The 15256-nt window shown below is 44.2% G+C and overlaps 1 protein-coding gene across 9 annotated transcripts in view; it reads left to right on the top strand.

The window, feature by feature from the left end:
• Nucleotides 1–303: 303 nt before the first annotated feature.
• Nucleotides 304–15256, top strand: part of WNK2 (WNK lysine deficient protein kinase 2) — a 96092-nt gene continuing 81139 nt past the window's right edge. For all 9 annotated transcript variants that reach the window (XM_066558217.1, XM_066558216.1, XM_066558218.1 and 6 more), the window contains exon 1: nucleotides 304–1017. In XM_066558217.1, coding sequence (XP_066414314.1) covers nucleotides 304–1017 — 714 coding nt within the window. The remainder of the gene's footprint in view (nucleotides 1018–15256) is intronic.

The following is a 15256-nucleotide window of genomic DNA, read 5'->3' as shown; positions in this document are numbered from 1 at the left end:
GGCCCGGCCGCGCCTTTGTGCGCGGGCCCGCCGCAGGTGAGGGGCTGCACCGGTCGTCTGGCGCTCTCGGCCGCGCCCCTGCCGGGCACCGGGGACAAGGGGGAGCCCGGTCAGAGCGGCCGCGGCCCGGCCCGGGGGCCCGGCTCGTCGGAGCCCCGGGGCCGGGGGAGGTGCCCGGGGGCCGGGCCGGGCCGTGGCGGCGCCTCAGGGCTGCGCTCTGCCCCGCGCAGGTGGCGGCGCGGGCGCGGCTCGCGGTGACTCCCCCGGGCCGGGGCGGCGGCGGGCGCTGAGCCCTCGGCCCGGATGGAAAGTGGGGGTGATGCCAGAGCGGCACCTCGGCGGAGCGGCAGAGGCGGCGGCCGTGGCGGGGTTCCAGCGGCTGCCGAGCCCGGCGCTCCCCCGGCCGCGGAGACCGGCGTGAACATGGATGGGCCCGGCGGCGGGGGGAGCGGGGCGGCCGCAGACACGGACGCTGCTGCAGCGCCGGCAGCCCCCGCGGCCCCCACCCCGCCTCCTCGCGGCCCCGGCTCCAGGGACCCTAAGCTGGTCCATCAGCGGTTCCTGCGGAGGAGCGTGGTGGACTCGGACCAGGAGGAGCCCGCCTTCGACCTACCCGAGGCGGAGCACCAGCGGAGAATCATCCTGCTCCCCAAAACCAGGAGGATAATCGCGGAGCGGGCGAAGGCGGGGCAGGGGGCGGCGGAGGCGGCAGGCCGGGAGGCCGAGTGCTCCGGGGAGCCGCGGGCAACGCCGCCCGCGGGCAGCACCGCGGGCGCCGAGGAGCAGAAGGAGCCAGGCAAGGATGTGGAGCGGAGAGAGGCGCAGGATGCTGCCAAGGACCAGGGCAAGGCTAAGAAAGAGGAGCCCGAGGAGGAGGCTGATATGAAAGCGGTTGCCACCTCGCCGGATGGCAGGTTCCTAAAGTTTGATATTGAACTCGGGCGGGGATCCTTCAAAACAGTCTACAAGGGACTGGACACGGAGACGTGGGTCGAAGTCGCGTGGTGTGAACTGCAGGTAAGCCTAGCTGATCTTCCTGTGCTTTTTTTTTTTTCTGCCTTATAAGCCGGGAACTAAAGGCGCCGTGCTGGTGTCATTCAGAGCAGCTCAGCCCTGAGCAGCCTTTATGGTCACCATCGCTTAGAATCCAGTGTCTAACTATAGCGCAATATCCCCATTGGCTCTGGATCCACCACCTTATGTACACTCCTCCCACGCTTAACCCCCTCGGCCCGGCGCCGCTGCCGCCGCGGGGGCCGCGCAGGACCCGCCTGGTGCAGCGAAGGTCACGCGTGGCTCCCGCGGCGTGGGAAAGGGCGGAGCGGGGATGCTCGGCCCGGCCCCAGCCCCTTCTCGGGCGGCAGCTCCCGGTTAAAAAGACACCGACAGTCAGTGATTTGAGAGCGTTTGCAGGGGGAAAATTTCCTTTTGTGTTATGGCTTCATAAAGCTGAGAAGCTGCTCCCCCCGACCTTCCCTCTCCCCTGCCATGAAATTGTCACTGTCCTGGTGAATCAAACCTAATATGCCCCGGTGCTTGTCCTTTTCTAGGTACCACGTTTACAGTACTTTGGTTAGGTCAAAGACTTATCTGTTCAAATACCTTTGAAAAGGCAGATTTTTACATTAAAGTTCCAGATCTTCAGAATGAAGTAGTATCATCCAGTAATATCTAAAGAGAATGAAAGTTTAGATGCTGTCTTTTGCTGTTACCCTGTTCTTGGTGGATTTTGTAGCATTTAGTAAAAATCACAGTAGTACATGCCTATTTTTTTCTTTTTTTGCTTATAGTGCCTGCTACCTCACTTTTGTTGGCATCCATTGGAATGAGACCTAATAGAAAAACCTAATACAGAATTGATATTGGTTTTTTTTTCAGCCTGAGTTACTCTGTAACTTAGGTGAAAGGAGGTTTAACTCTTATGATTTGGGATCTTTAAACTTCCATTGGATGGCTGAGCTTTATGGCCTACAAGAGTATTTGAAACTGATATGGAAATAATGTGTTATTGTACATCTAAGCTCTTGGTAGTTTATATTTAAATGTTGGCCCAATCTGTTTGTAAATTACTCCTGGCTGCCTGGGATAGCTGGGGATGGATATACAGCCACATCTTTATTCTCTGATGATTTCATTACACAACATAATCATAATTCACTGCAGCAGTGCTCTCTTAATAAGAATTATGGGGAACACTTCTCAGTCTTCATAGTCGTGCATTCCCCAGCTTTTATCAGACAGGGATGCAGAATGGGAGACACAGCAGTCGGGCAAGGTATGGAGGGCTGGTGGTGAGGGGCTGAACCCCTCTCTCCTCCAGCCCGGGGGTCCTGGTGGGTTTGTGGGGAAAGGGGGGGTCTGGGGGATTGTTAAGGGGATTTAAAAGAGCTGGTGGAGGAAAGCCTGGGGGCAGGCCTGGGCTTTTGTCTGGCTTTGCTGGGAACTGAATCCGAAGTGTGTAAGGCTTCTGCTTCAGCAGCCTGAAATCCACGAGGGATGGTGGCTGGGGTGCTGCTGGAGGGCAGGTTGGAAGAGACTGATGCTGCTCCTGTCAGTCCATGCAGCCCAGGCCAGCCCCATCACTGCAGAGCCATAGCACAGACCCAGAATTCAGCACGATGCCAGGTTTTCTCAGAGGGCTCTAGCAGGGGGTTGACAGAAAGGGATTTTCCATGTATTTTCTGTAATGGAGCAGCTTTAAGGACCAAAGCCTGCCAAAGGTATTGGTGAACACTGCTTGGAAGTGCTAGTCTGGATCATGTACACCTAAGGAAGAGATTAGGAAGGGAAAACTGCAGCGTGAAAGCTTTCTTACCTGGTGAATGGCCTTCATATTCTTAGTTACACTTGTTTAGGAATTCTTGTACTGACTGTGTGTGAAGAAATCTGTACAATGCTCAAATTCCTATTAGTTTTCACTGTATGTGCTTCAGCCCAAATCAGATCTTACTGCTAGATATCTTCAATTTCATACAGGATTTGCTTTAGGCTCCTAATTGTGGAAAGAAAACTATTGTTTGGCTGCTTTAGAGAAATTGGTGTGAATCCCTTGGAGGCAGGGGCTGCTGGGTCCCTTAAACTCTACTGTGTGCAGTTTTGAGTGATGCCGAAGGTAATGTGAGATGGTATGTGACTTTAGAAGCCATTACTTGGGTCTGGATTGGGAAAGCCTCATTGAATGACAAAAGCCTTTAACGACTACAGGATTAAAGCCTGTGCCTCCGGACTGGATTTGCATGGAGGAGGCAATGGGAGAAGATGTGAATGGCTGTGTTGTCTCTTTGACTTGTAGAATGCTCTCAGTTCAGCTGGGGAATTTTAGGGAAAACATACAGAGGATGCTGTCAAGTAAATCACTTTATTCATAGCTGTTGGGGAAGTTCCCTATAGGTAACAGGAGACTGAATGGAAGCCATCATATCACCATGCTGTTAAGAGACAAAATGCCTTCCTCTGCAGCCTCACACCATCAAAACCCAGGCCAGAGCCTTTTTGTGGAAAAATTGCTGCAACCTGTAGTATTTTTGTGGAGATGCACTTGTGCTTTTTCCACTTGGAGCGGGGAAATGAAAGTGGACAGCATTGAGGTTCCATGCAGGCATTAATCCTGTCCTGGCTCAGCGGTTTTTCAGCCCACTTGTGCTGTTGCCTGTGTGTCTTTGTCCATCTGTACAAAGGCCTCGCAAGCTATTCTTGTTCAGTGGCTTTATTTCGTTGAAAAGACGGCTTTAGGGTTCAGAACTGAAGTCATAGCTCTGATGAGGGCGGGACCCAAGTGCTAGCCAAATGATCTGGGCTTTAGACCTGTCTGAAGAGGTGAAAGCTGTAGTTGAATTCTAGCTAGAAAATAAGGCTATTGTTCCTTCATGAAGCTGAAGTGCTAGAGCAGGATTAGTGTACCCTTGCAGTTTTGGAAGGGTTTGCATTCCAAGGTTTTCAGAAGCTATAATTAATATTAATTGATGGTGTACAGTCACTGTGTGGTGAGGCTTTGGCATAACAGTATTACAGCGTTGCACTCCTGAGTAAAGTGTTGGGTCATGAATAAGGAATACAGGCTTTACCACTCCCCTGCTTGCAAGCCAAATATTCTGTTTAGTTAGATTAATGGTTTCAAAATCCCATCATGTTTCCCTTTGGGGATATATAGGGACCCTGTAAAGAGTCAGACCTGGTATTGTGAAATGCAGAGGCCCCGTTGTACTTTATGGTTCTTGCTTGGACTGTGAATACCACCATTGTATTTAATTTTAATTTTTTTTTTTTGTTGAGAAATGGGGAAGGGTTGGGCTGTCTTATCCTGCTCTCGCAGGAAGGTGTGAGATGCCTGGTGATCATCACAGTCTTATGCTCCTGTATCAAAATTCCAGGGTTTTTTTTTTCCTGAAAAGGGTAGTAACTCCAGGATTTCAAGTAGTGTGGTAGTTTGGCTTTTGTTAGTGTCCTTGCTGGCTGGCAGCATTCACCTGATGTCGAAATAGTAGCAGGTTACTATCTATGCTGGTAATTTATTGGCCAGATAGACTTTGTAGTGTAAATGCACAGAATAATTTAGAAAATCTGAGAGAAGAAAAGAGACAGAGACTATACCTGAAAGCTTGAATCTGGTATTGCTGTCTGCTCACACTAAGTGAAGTTCAAGACCAATTTTGTCTGTTTCCAGTTAATTCTTGTGAATATGACTTCTGTTTAAATTGAAACAATTGGGATTAGCTGTGTTCTGCAGTGTCAGTATGAAAATGTGTGCCTGTATCACTGGTGTTTGCTAGCAGAGCTGTTGCCCTGGCATGGAGAAGCAGGGCAGGGATATGGTAGTGAACTATTAATAGACTGCTTCTCAAATTCAGTAAATGAAATAGAGCTGGGTCAGGCTTCACATTCTGCTTGTGAATCACACAAAAATCCTTTCTTTTGCTTTGAGCACATTGTGCCTCAAGATTGGTTGTGTGCCCTTAATTCTGGTGAAATTCTTCATGCTAAATGTGTGGGTCCAGCTGCCTTAAGAAGAATCTACTTCAAATCAGAGCCGTGTGTAAAGGATATTTCTGGTCCCTTTGGTCATCTCATATCCACAGCTGATGGGGGGTGGAAAAAGTTGATGTTGCAAGCTGTCACTGTGGTCATCCTTGCAATTGATATGCAGTCTGACATGAGTGACACATGAGTTTACACAGGTGATGTTTTATGGCTGGGGTGTAACAGAGGTTTAAGGGTTCGGAGGCAATGGTAATGATGTGCTCAAAGATGCTGGCTACTGGAGTTAATGCATTTTGGTTGTGTCAACGATTAGAGATGCTGCAGAGGTTTGAAAGAGTGTCTCCTGGAAGTTAGGAGACGCACTGGAAGGGTTGGGTGTGAAAGCATTGCTGAGGAGGGAGGCTCCTGCCTCAGGAGCTCACCGCAGTGGTGCATGCGGGTTCAGTGAGAATTGAGAAGTTTGGTTTTTAAATTTGCCACGATGTGGCTGTTGACGGCCTGCAGCAGGACACTTTCCTGTGTGTGCATTAAGCTCTGGATTGGGTCTGCTGGCCAGAAGACATAAATATGAGCTAAGTGTTGATGCGTGATGCCTGGGCAGGCCGTGGGTGCAAGGCAAGGGCAGCCAAAGGTGTGTCACACAAGATGTGTGACACTTGGCGCTCCTACTGGAAGAGACGTCTTTGTTGTGCTGCAACAGGAGGGGCTTGCAGATAGCAGCTGGAGAATATCCAAAAGGGTCATGTGGAAGCAGAACTGGTTTGCTTCATATATATGTATATATATATGAAGTTATGTTTGGGAATGCATCTTTTCCTTCAAGTGACACTTATAGACAGTATGGGTGCTATCCATCCCAGTGTTGATTTTGATGTGCCTGAAACAGAGGTTGGCTAAGGAGGGCGGCAGAGGATTTTCTTTGTGGTGTTGATCAGTCAAGTGGAAACAACTTTCAGTCCAGTACCTTGCTATTCCTGTGTAGCTCTGAAAGGAGGGAGCAGGTCCCTGATTGTGCTGCCCTCCTGCCTCCTGGGAAGCAGAGGTCAGCAGTCCTTCAGGAGGGGTCACAGCACCCTTCTCCAGCACTGCCTGGCTGCAACTGCTTCTGCCTGGACTCTGCACCAGTACATGAGTACTTGTACATTCTTCTAAGCCCAGTTTCTACACAAACCACAAAATAGAGCCCCTTTTATGTGTCACTGGTCCCTTGCTCTGGAATGTACTGATCTTCAAACCATAAGCAACTTCCTTTATCCCTGATTAAAATTTCATTGTCCTCCAAAGGAATCAGGAATCAGGTCCATATCTCATTCTGGCATTACGCTTATCCCAAGCAGTGTGATTGTTAGGAATTTTGTCCATTTACACTTAGCTACATAGCTTCTGAGAGATTCTTTCCACATGCAAATGGCCATGTTCTCTAAAAGACACTGGGGTTTTGGGACATGGGGTGGATCACAAGTCCTGCTTGTTCTCCCCTGTCCCCTGCCATCACCTGTGTTGTGAATACAAGTTGAGACATGTTACTGAACACCTCTAAGCCTTAGGAAGCATCTTATTTCCCAGCTGGTTGTCTGTAACAATTGGTGAACCTTAATTGAGTTTCAAATCAGATGGTAAAAAATGTGCACTGAAAACTTTCTGGAGTGACTCTTCCATGATGTTCAGGTAGTGGAGGGAGTGGTGATGTCTCTCTGCAATCCCTTAAAGAAATATAAGTAAACTCATACCTGTACTCATCTTGAATTGTATTTTATGGGAGATGCTCCATCTTGGTCTTGAATGTTCTTACCTGTGCTTTCAGTTCACCATAATCCCCAAAATGCTTTTTAAAAAAAATTACACCCACTGGAAAATTATTTTACTGTATAGTGTTAGTAGAGTAATATGGCTGTGTTAAATGTGCTTAATGTGTAATGGGAACAATGGGCAGAATGAAAGATGATGTTCTGGGAATGTTCATCTTGTTCAAACTGACAAGGAAGGAGTAACTGAAGACCTAATACCATCTGTTCTTCAGTTTGCTGCAGTGGGCTATAAACCACTTATTCATGAACTCTGAGGAAAACTGAGGGGGGAAGGCATGGCTAACACTGGGGGGGATTCTAACTTGGCCATGTTATGTGAATTCAATCTGATCTTCGTTTTTGAGCTCCTTAAAGGAAAATTAAATGTTCTTAGAATGGTATTTGATCCTGTATCTCAGCACCACCGTACTAAAGTTAATTTGAGTTTTAGATATTGGTTAGATTAATATTTTTTGAAAAAAAAAAAAAGAAAACCTAAAAGGAAATGAGCATTTTGTTTTGTTACACACCAGTCCTGTTTTGTAATGCTTTTGTGTGGGAGGAGGCTGTACAGTAGCTAGTTGCCAAAGCTATTAATGAATATCTTTTTCAGATTCTGGAAGTCCTGATATAGTTAATCTCTCTCTATTTTAAAGGCCTTTTGTTTCCTCAAAATTCAGAGAATTTGAATGTAAACCTATATGGATGATGGCTGCCTTATTGTTTGTTTTGGAATGTTTTTGTTTATTTGTGTATTTGTCGTTTAGGGGAACTGTCAAGTATTTTCCATTAACTTTTTTTGCAAAGCATGAGCCTCTAAACTGGTTCAGAAATGAGCATGGTAATGTTATATTTTGTATTCTTGAATTAAGAGGGCTTGTCCAAAGGCAGTGTTAGTGCATTTCACATGCTTAAACTGCCTAAAACCCAGTCAGGCTAAACAGATGGAGAAAGGGTTTTTTTCTTTAACTGAATGATAAAATTTGTTCTATATTCTATAAAATAAGGCTTTATTAAAAGAGCAGATGACAGTTGGTCACCTCATGTATTGAGAACCGAGTATTGATTTTACAGAATCAGGATTTGATTTTAGCCACACAAATACTATCTGGACCAGGCCCTGCCTCTGCTTCTGAAATGGATGTTCCCTTCTCTCACTAGTGCGTGCTCAAAGGATTAAAGTTGTGGCATTTATTCCAGATTTTCATAAAATAAGCAGCTTTTTCATGTTGCCTTTCCTGATGCTGAACTGCTTCAGTTAGAGGAGCATTTCAGGTGCCCCATTGTGCTGGCCAGAGCTGGTGCAGCTGTGGTGCTTGACTGAGCAGAATCAATCCTGCTGTTCAAACAGAATGCTTTGGAACGTGGCGGGGGGGAATCACAACATTTCCAGTGGATGTAGCTCTTTGCTGCTGGCCTGTGCAGTGCTCTGCTAAAACCCTGGAATCAGTTTTACAAGAGCCAGATATTATCAAAATAGGCTTGTTTGGTTCCAGGCTTTGCTGATTAATTAAGGAAAACAGGCATGGTTGTTTGCATCTGAACTTGTTTTGTTTCTCTTTCATATCAGTGTGTGTTTGGAGAGTTGTAGATAATAAAGTAAGTGTTACACTAATGAAATGGGCTTGCTTTTATCTCAGTTATGACACTTCTATTGCTAAGAATGGCAGATTCTTCTGTTTTCAAAGCATGAAATTGCAGGAGCTGTGCCCCTCGCTCTTTCCTGGGCTGCCAGGGTAGTAGTTTAAGGTGGTTTGGTAAAGGCTTCAATGAGCCTTGCACATGTGAGGGGAGCTGGGAATGAATCTCTTCTCATGGTGTAAGTTCTTTAGTCTAAGCTTGGCCATTGTGGGAGGGGAGATGGGCAGTACCTCTTCCAGGTGTCATGTCAGAGGAGAGTAGGTGCCATCACTCAGCCCTGTCTCCATGTGATGGGTGTGCAGTTTGAGGAATGGCTGAAGAGTTAATTTCTGGGTCCCAGCTGTGCTCACACATGGCGGGGGGCACATTTCAAGGCTGAAGCCATTTGGGGCATGTGCTGGAGGCTGTAGCTGTTGCAGGCACCTTACCCGAGGAAAGGCACAGAGCCCTCAGTGTGCTGGCAGCTGAGGACTGGCTGTCAGAGCCCCAGGTGCCTTCAGCAGAGTTCTTTTGGACCCAGGTCAGTTTTATGCCTTATTTTTACAGTCTCATGTTAAATTAAGCCGACTGGATAGTTTCCCACGTGATACCAGATACTGCTGTGGAGGCAGGCTGTGGCTTCCTCTAGGCTATAGACAGCTCTGAATCCCTCTCTGAGCAAGAGGATTAAGCCTTGTTTTCAAAGTACAGAAAGAAGAAACTTGAAGCAAGTAACTGGTTAGGAGAGGGAAGTGAAATGTCTTTTTAATTTGCTGGAATAAATGATAATTTTTATGTTTAGGACTTGACAGCTTGAATTTCTGTCCTCACTCATGAGTACTCTGCCAGAACCCATCCTCCTGCCATGCAGTAGGTACACAACATCACCACAGGGGCTGCTAACATGGAAGGCTTTGATGAGAGGCTGATATCCCTGACCACAAGAAACAGTTAGTGATTAAAAAGTGTGTGATTAAAATGTGTGTCTGTTCACTTGGATGAATCTATAATGACAAGTTTTTAACCAGTAAAGCTACAAAACTATTAGAGCAATTCTTTCTCTAAGTAACACTAAAACTTTAAGTACAGCTTCATTTACTGAAGCGTGGATATACTTTTTTTAGTATATATAAACCATGTTTTTTGTTTGAGGGAAGGCGATAACAAGCTCAGGCTTATGCACTTGTTGGCTTCAAAGAATGTTTGCTGCATGGCTGTGTTTTGAGGCTTTTCAGTGTGAAATGAGACACTTGGTATAATGAAGCCTGGGTATTCAAAAGTAACTGCCACAAGGAGGGGACTGGGGATTTGATTTTAGCCATACAAATACTATCCAGACTTTTTCTTCCTTTTATTTGTGATGTTGCTGAATAACAACCCCATTTATAACTGACACTGCTGGGGCTGTAGCCATACTGGGGGGGAATCTCTCAGCACGGAGCTGCTGATGGAGAGTGCCTGGAACAGGAAGGTCTGTGCCTGGGGCAGTTGGCTTTGTCCAAGCAGGACACCACAAAAAATACACACTTTACAAACTTGGTCCTGAAAATTAAATCCAGTGTTGCTGCTGAACCCTATATGCTTTGGGTGTGATAGGTGTGACTGATACCGGTCTGGCTTTGTTATGGGTTAGGGAATGGTTACAGGGTGTTTCATCAGCCCCTTCCTCCCTGCCTTTGACATTTTTTAGAATCACAGAAGGGTTTGGGTTATAAAGGAACTTAAAGACCATCTCATTTCAGTCCCCTGCCATGGGCTTGGATAATTTGCACTACACCAAATTGTCCCAAGCTCCATCCAACCTGGCCTTGAACATGTCCAAGGATGGGGCATCCACCGCTTCTCCAAGCAATCTGTGTCAATGCCTCATCACCCTCAACTGCCTTGTTAGGAAGGCTTTATTAGTAAAATGAATGCTACCTCACAAAAGCTTTCCAGTAGGCTTTTAATAAGCAGTTTAAATTACTTTTTTTCCTTCTCATTCCTTCTCTTTCCTGTCTTCTGCCCTCTAAAAGTTAAAAGGACATGGTTCTGCACCTCGTACACTGCCACAGGTTATATACACTTATCCTTTTTTCACATTCCTTATTTTTCTTTGGAGGGTCATCTTAACAATTGCATGAATTATGTCCTATGATTAATCTGATGAGATGCCATTTCACCTGAGAGCCTCCCAGTTGTGCAGAGTGTTTCCTTGGGCACTGCTTTGTGCAGCCTCGGGACTATCAGTCAGTGACAGCTGGGACAGCATCTGGTGTCTCTGAACATCCCCATGAACCTGGGAGAGAAATCAGAATTTGCAGAGAAACAAAGGAAAATAGGGTGACACCTAGTGAGACAAGATACAAAGGCAGTTTATAATGTCTTGTGCAATAATTGTTTCTGATTCTTAGCAGTGACTGATAGTTATCTTTCTGCCTGCCTTGTTGATATTTTGGTACTGCAGTTCTGCTCCTGCAAGTACAGTCCATGTGCTGGAAGTGCTTTTTTTAAAAACAAGCTTCCATAAAGCTTATGTGTTGTGCATTTTTGTGGGCTTTATCCTGTTTGCAGTATCTGAGTTTTAGAATTGAAATTGTAATTTATGATTTCTGTTAGAGAAAGAAAAAAGTCATTAAAACATTTCCACAAAGCTAATTTTTGAGTGCAAAAAGAGATAACAATGTAATGTTTTGTGAACTGTGACCTTTGTGCCTTGAAAGATGTATAGGATATGTTTCCTAGTGGATTTCTGACAACAGGGTAACTAATGAAATTCTCTGGCAGTGGAGACCTTGGTGCCTAATAGGATGTGAACTCCCTGTGTGGCTGCTTCAACAGTTTGGTTATTTCTGATAGTGCTCTATCAAGTTTACCAAAAATTGAGAAGTGCTTTGTTTCCATGTGTTGCTACCATGATTTACTCACTAAATGTATTGTGGAACATATTTTCCTTAAGAAGCAAAGGCTGAAAATCAACCTTTGAAACCTTGTGGTTTTGACAACCACTAGAAATAACAAGAATGGGTGACTTTTTTTACTCTTACAATCACACAGTGGTGTTTTAGAAGCAGCCTTAAATCCCATCCAGTGCCACCCCTGCCATGGCAGGGACACCTTCCACTATCCCAGGCTGCTCCAAGCCCTGTCCAGCCTGGCCTTGGGCACTGCCAGGGATCCAGGGGCAGCCACAGCTGCTCTGGGCACCCTGTGCCAGGGCCTGCCCACCCTCACAGGGAAGAATTTGTCCCATAAAATAATTCTTGCTCTTCATGAGTTTAAGTTGATGCAAGATAACAAACTCCCAGTAGTTTTGTTTGTATTTCTCTTGGAGGATCCTTCACTAATCTATAATCTGTGACACAGCAAAGTGCTTAATTGTGTGACTGAAAAAAATGGATGGACTGGTTTAACTGGAAGATCTTACATATGTTGGAATGTTAATTAGTCTTAGAGGTCTAAGATAGATGAATAATTAGTCATGAAAGCCTGTTCACCTGTTTTTAGGTGTTCAGTTAAAAAAAAAAAAAGTTAAAAAAGAAACACTCAGTTTCTAAGGTGCTCCTGTACAGAAGTTTTAACCCCCCTGAGGCAGGGTTTATACATGTTTCAATAAGCATTCTGTCTAGTCTGTTCTTTAAGGATGTGACATATTTTGAAATGTGGTAACAGTCTCAGAGCAGAAGCTTTTATTCTTAGGTTCCCCAAAATTCCCATGTAAATTTACCTGCTTAAAAAAATTGCATGCACTAGTCGTGCTAGAATGGTGGCAGGTCTTAAGAATCTGGCATGATCAAAGTGAACACACAATTGTTTTTAGTTGATGGGAGGCATGAAAAGCCACACTGTAGCTGAGTAAAGTATGCAGCAGTGTGTAAGCCTGGACCGGGGCTGTAATTCCCGCAGGGGAAATCTCAGTGCAAAATCAGCATGTTTGCAAATATGTGTATTTTTATAATAGAGATATAGTTGGTGGTTCTAGGGCTTAACTTCTTAGGCTTAGATAGGGAGGTGAAAATAAAGACTCAAATGCTTCCTTTGCTTTTCAGAGAATATTCTGGTAATTCTGCCTTTCTGTATGAAGCTGATTTAAGGAACATTGTAGCTGCTCTCTGGCTTAATTTTTTTAGTGTTACACCTTGTTTAATAGCTGATGTGGGATAAATCTGGGAACAGCACTGCAAGTGGAAGTGGACCCCCTAAAAAGATGGCTGTGGAGTGATTTGACTTGATTTAGGTTGCTTTGGTCTCACTGTTGAATTGCTGTTTTCTTCCATACTTATGGCAAGCATTTGCCCTTTGTGTTCTTGGGCTTTGCTTAAGGCTTGTCTCTAAGAAGTATGTGGGCATTACTTTAAAAGACCACACAGATGTGTGAAATAGTTACCATAATGAAGCATTTGGACAGGTGACATAAATACAAGAATCTAAATTTGTCAGTGTCCTCCTAAATTTAAGAACTTGTAAATGAGATTACGGCAATGAGGATTATTCTTTGTTAAAAGGTGTTTTGAAGCATATGGGCTTTGAAAATTAATTGCAGTACATGGCATTCATAATGGAATCACTAATGTGCTTCTGATAGGTTGAATGATTTTAAAAAAACCAAAAGCAAATCTTCTTTACCTTGTGAGTTCTCAGGTGCTTTCTTTTAGGAGTGCCTGGAGTCATTTAGGTGGACTGTGAACTGGTTAGATAGTTCTGTCTAAGGCTTTTACAAACATCTGGAAGTGTCTTTACTCTGCAACTGATAAATCAGCTCTCCTTTGAGTGCTGTGTGTGAGACATTGCTAACATTCACTGTCATACTCTAAGGTGCTAGAAAGTTAAGAAATTTGGGGTTTAAAATGGAATTGCAGCTTCATTGAAGACTGTGCTAAAACTTGTTTCATTGCAGTCAATAAATTTTTCATGACAGTTCTAATTTTGAAAGCTTCTGAAAACAAAACTTTAAAATATTTTAAGTGAATCACTTCATGACTCACAAATTTTTTTCCCATCTTGAAAATGTCTGGACTTTTGTATGGGATGGTAATCCATGTCTAGATTTTGATGTTTTATTGTTATCACTTTTGTGATATTGAAACCATTGACTTTCTTGAAAATCAGCTGGATCTGATGGCAAGACTAATCCAGCCTCCTGCTGCAAAAAGCCCTTTGCTGAATCCCTCTGAGCATCCTCTTCTAAGAGATCTAGAATTTAACTACAGCTACTTAGAACCTCTTAGAGCTCCAACTTGTACATTTTTAATCTTGTGGACCAACATAATCTACAAGAGCTGGAGTATTTAGTGTATTTTTAATCTTGTAGACTAAAAGAGGGATACCAAATGGGTATCCCTATTATTAAGGGATCCCAGCTTAACTGATGTCACAGAAATTATTTTAAAGTACTCTACCTGAATTTTACCCTTGCAGACTAAAAAAACATGTTGTGGTAAAAGAATGCTCTTTGCAGTAGATCATATTCTGTTTGTTTTGAGTGTGCTAACACAAACTGTGTGGTCTCTGAGAACTTTCTCATCCAAAGCTCTCACCAAGCTTTTTTCCAGATGAAAGGCTTGGCATAGCGTGATGCTGCTACTGAGTACCCAGGGAAGCTGCCCACTGCTCTAGTTCTTCACACTGCAGCAGAGAAATCTCACAGATTATTTCTATAATCAGGCTAGTTGAAAGAGTGGAAGGGGTGAGGAGAATTTTTCTGGATTTATAGTTAAGGGAGAGTGGGAAGGACTGATGTGGCCTGTGCTGTGTGTTGGTAGCCAGGAGTTGGGAGTGCATGCTGGGGGGCAGTGCTTGCAACGTTCTTTTAATAACATGTTTTTCACATGTATATTATTACAGGGGGAATTAATGTGTTTTTGTCCTGTAGAAATGTCTAGTAAGAAAGGGATGTGATAAGAAAAATCTCTTCAACCAGCCTTGTCTCAATTTTCAGGGGAGAAAACTCCCTGACTCTCACTTGAGTTCCTCCCACTCTAGGAAAGGTAATGGGAATTAAACACAAAACAGAAACTACCCTGGCATAGTTCCGTTTTTTCCTTTTCATGTTAAGTAGGACGTTTATCCTTTTCATGTTAAGGTGTTTATTTTTCACCTTGTATTTCCTAGTTCCTTTCAGAAGCTGTGGATTGGGGCTGGTCTTTTACCTTTATCACCTGCATAGTGGATAATTGGAAATACTGAATCCTATTCCAGGCCGAGCCCACATGATTTGTAGAAAAAATTCGTTGTGTGTGTTTATTAAGTTGCAAAATCTTATTTTCATGTGAAATGTCTTAATATTGTGGTGCATGTTCTTGGTATTTGGTGCTTGTAGGGCTCTAGGTGTGTCATAGCAAGACCAAGGATTCCCCTTGCTTACCCACAGGGTGCACATCTGGGAGGTTTGTCAATCGAATCATAGCCCAAACCTCTGTTGACATATTTGTTTCCTATCCTATTTTCTCCTGTGTAATTTGAAACTATTTTTATTCAGGGTAATGTTCTGGAGAACCTACTGTGTTAGTTAATAGATTTAAAAAAAAAAAACTGACTAAAAATCTCCCATTGGGAATGAAGGGTCATCACAGAGCTTTTAATTTGCTATCCAACCAAGCAACTGTGGTATTTAATCTGTCCTTGGAACAGCAGCCAACATATAAAAGCCACAATACGAAAATTATTAGTTATATCCTCCTCTCAGTTTAATGGGACGTCCTCTAAACTAACCTGTATGGGCCTATGGTGGCTTCCTTTAAATGTAGTTTTATTCTCTAAGTTTTTAATAAATAACGAGAAGCTGTCCGGCCTTTATGGGATAACTCATTGTGCTTCAATCTGTTTATTTCCAGATAATTGTTCTTTGCAATGGGTATCCCTATTGTAAGGGATTCCAATTACTAATGGCACAG

This window comes from Molothrus aeneus, chromosome 12 (genome assembly GCF_037042795.1).
Source record: "Molothrus aeneus isolate 106 chromosome 12, BPBGC_Maene_1.0, whole genome shotgun sequence".
NCBI classification, from domain to species: domain Eukaryota; kingdom Metazoa; phylum Chordata; class Aves; order Passeriformes; family Icteridae; genus Molothrus; species Molothrus aeneus.
The sequence above is the reverse complement of the archived record's forward strand: the minus strand, read 5'-3'. Positions and strand labels throughout refer to the sequence as shown.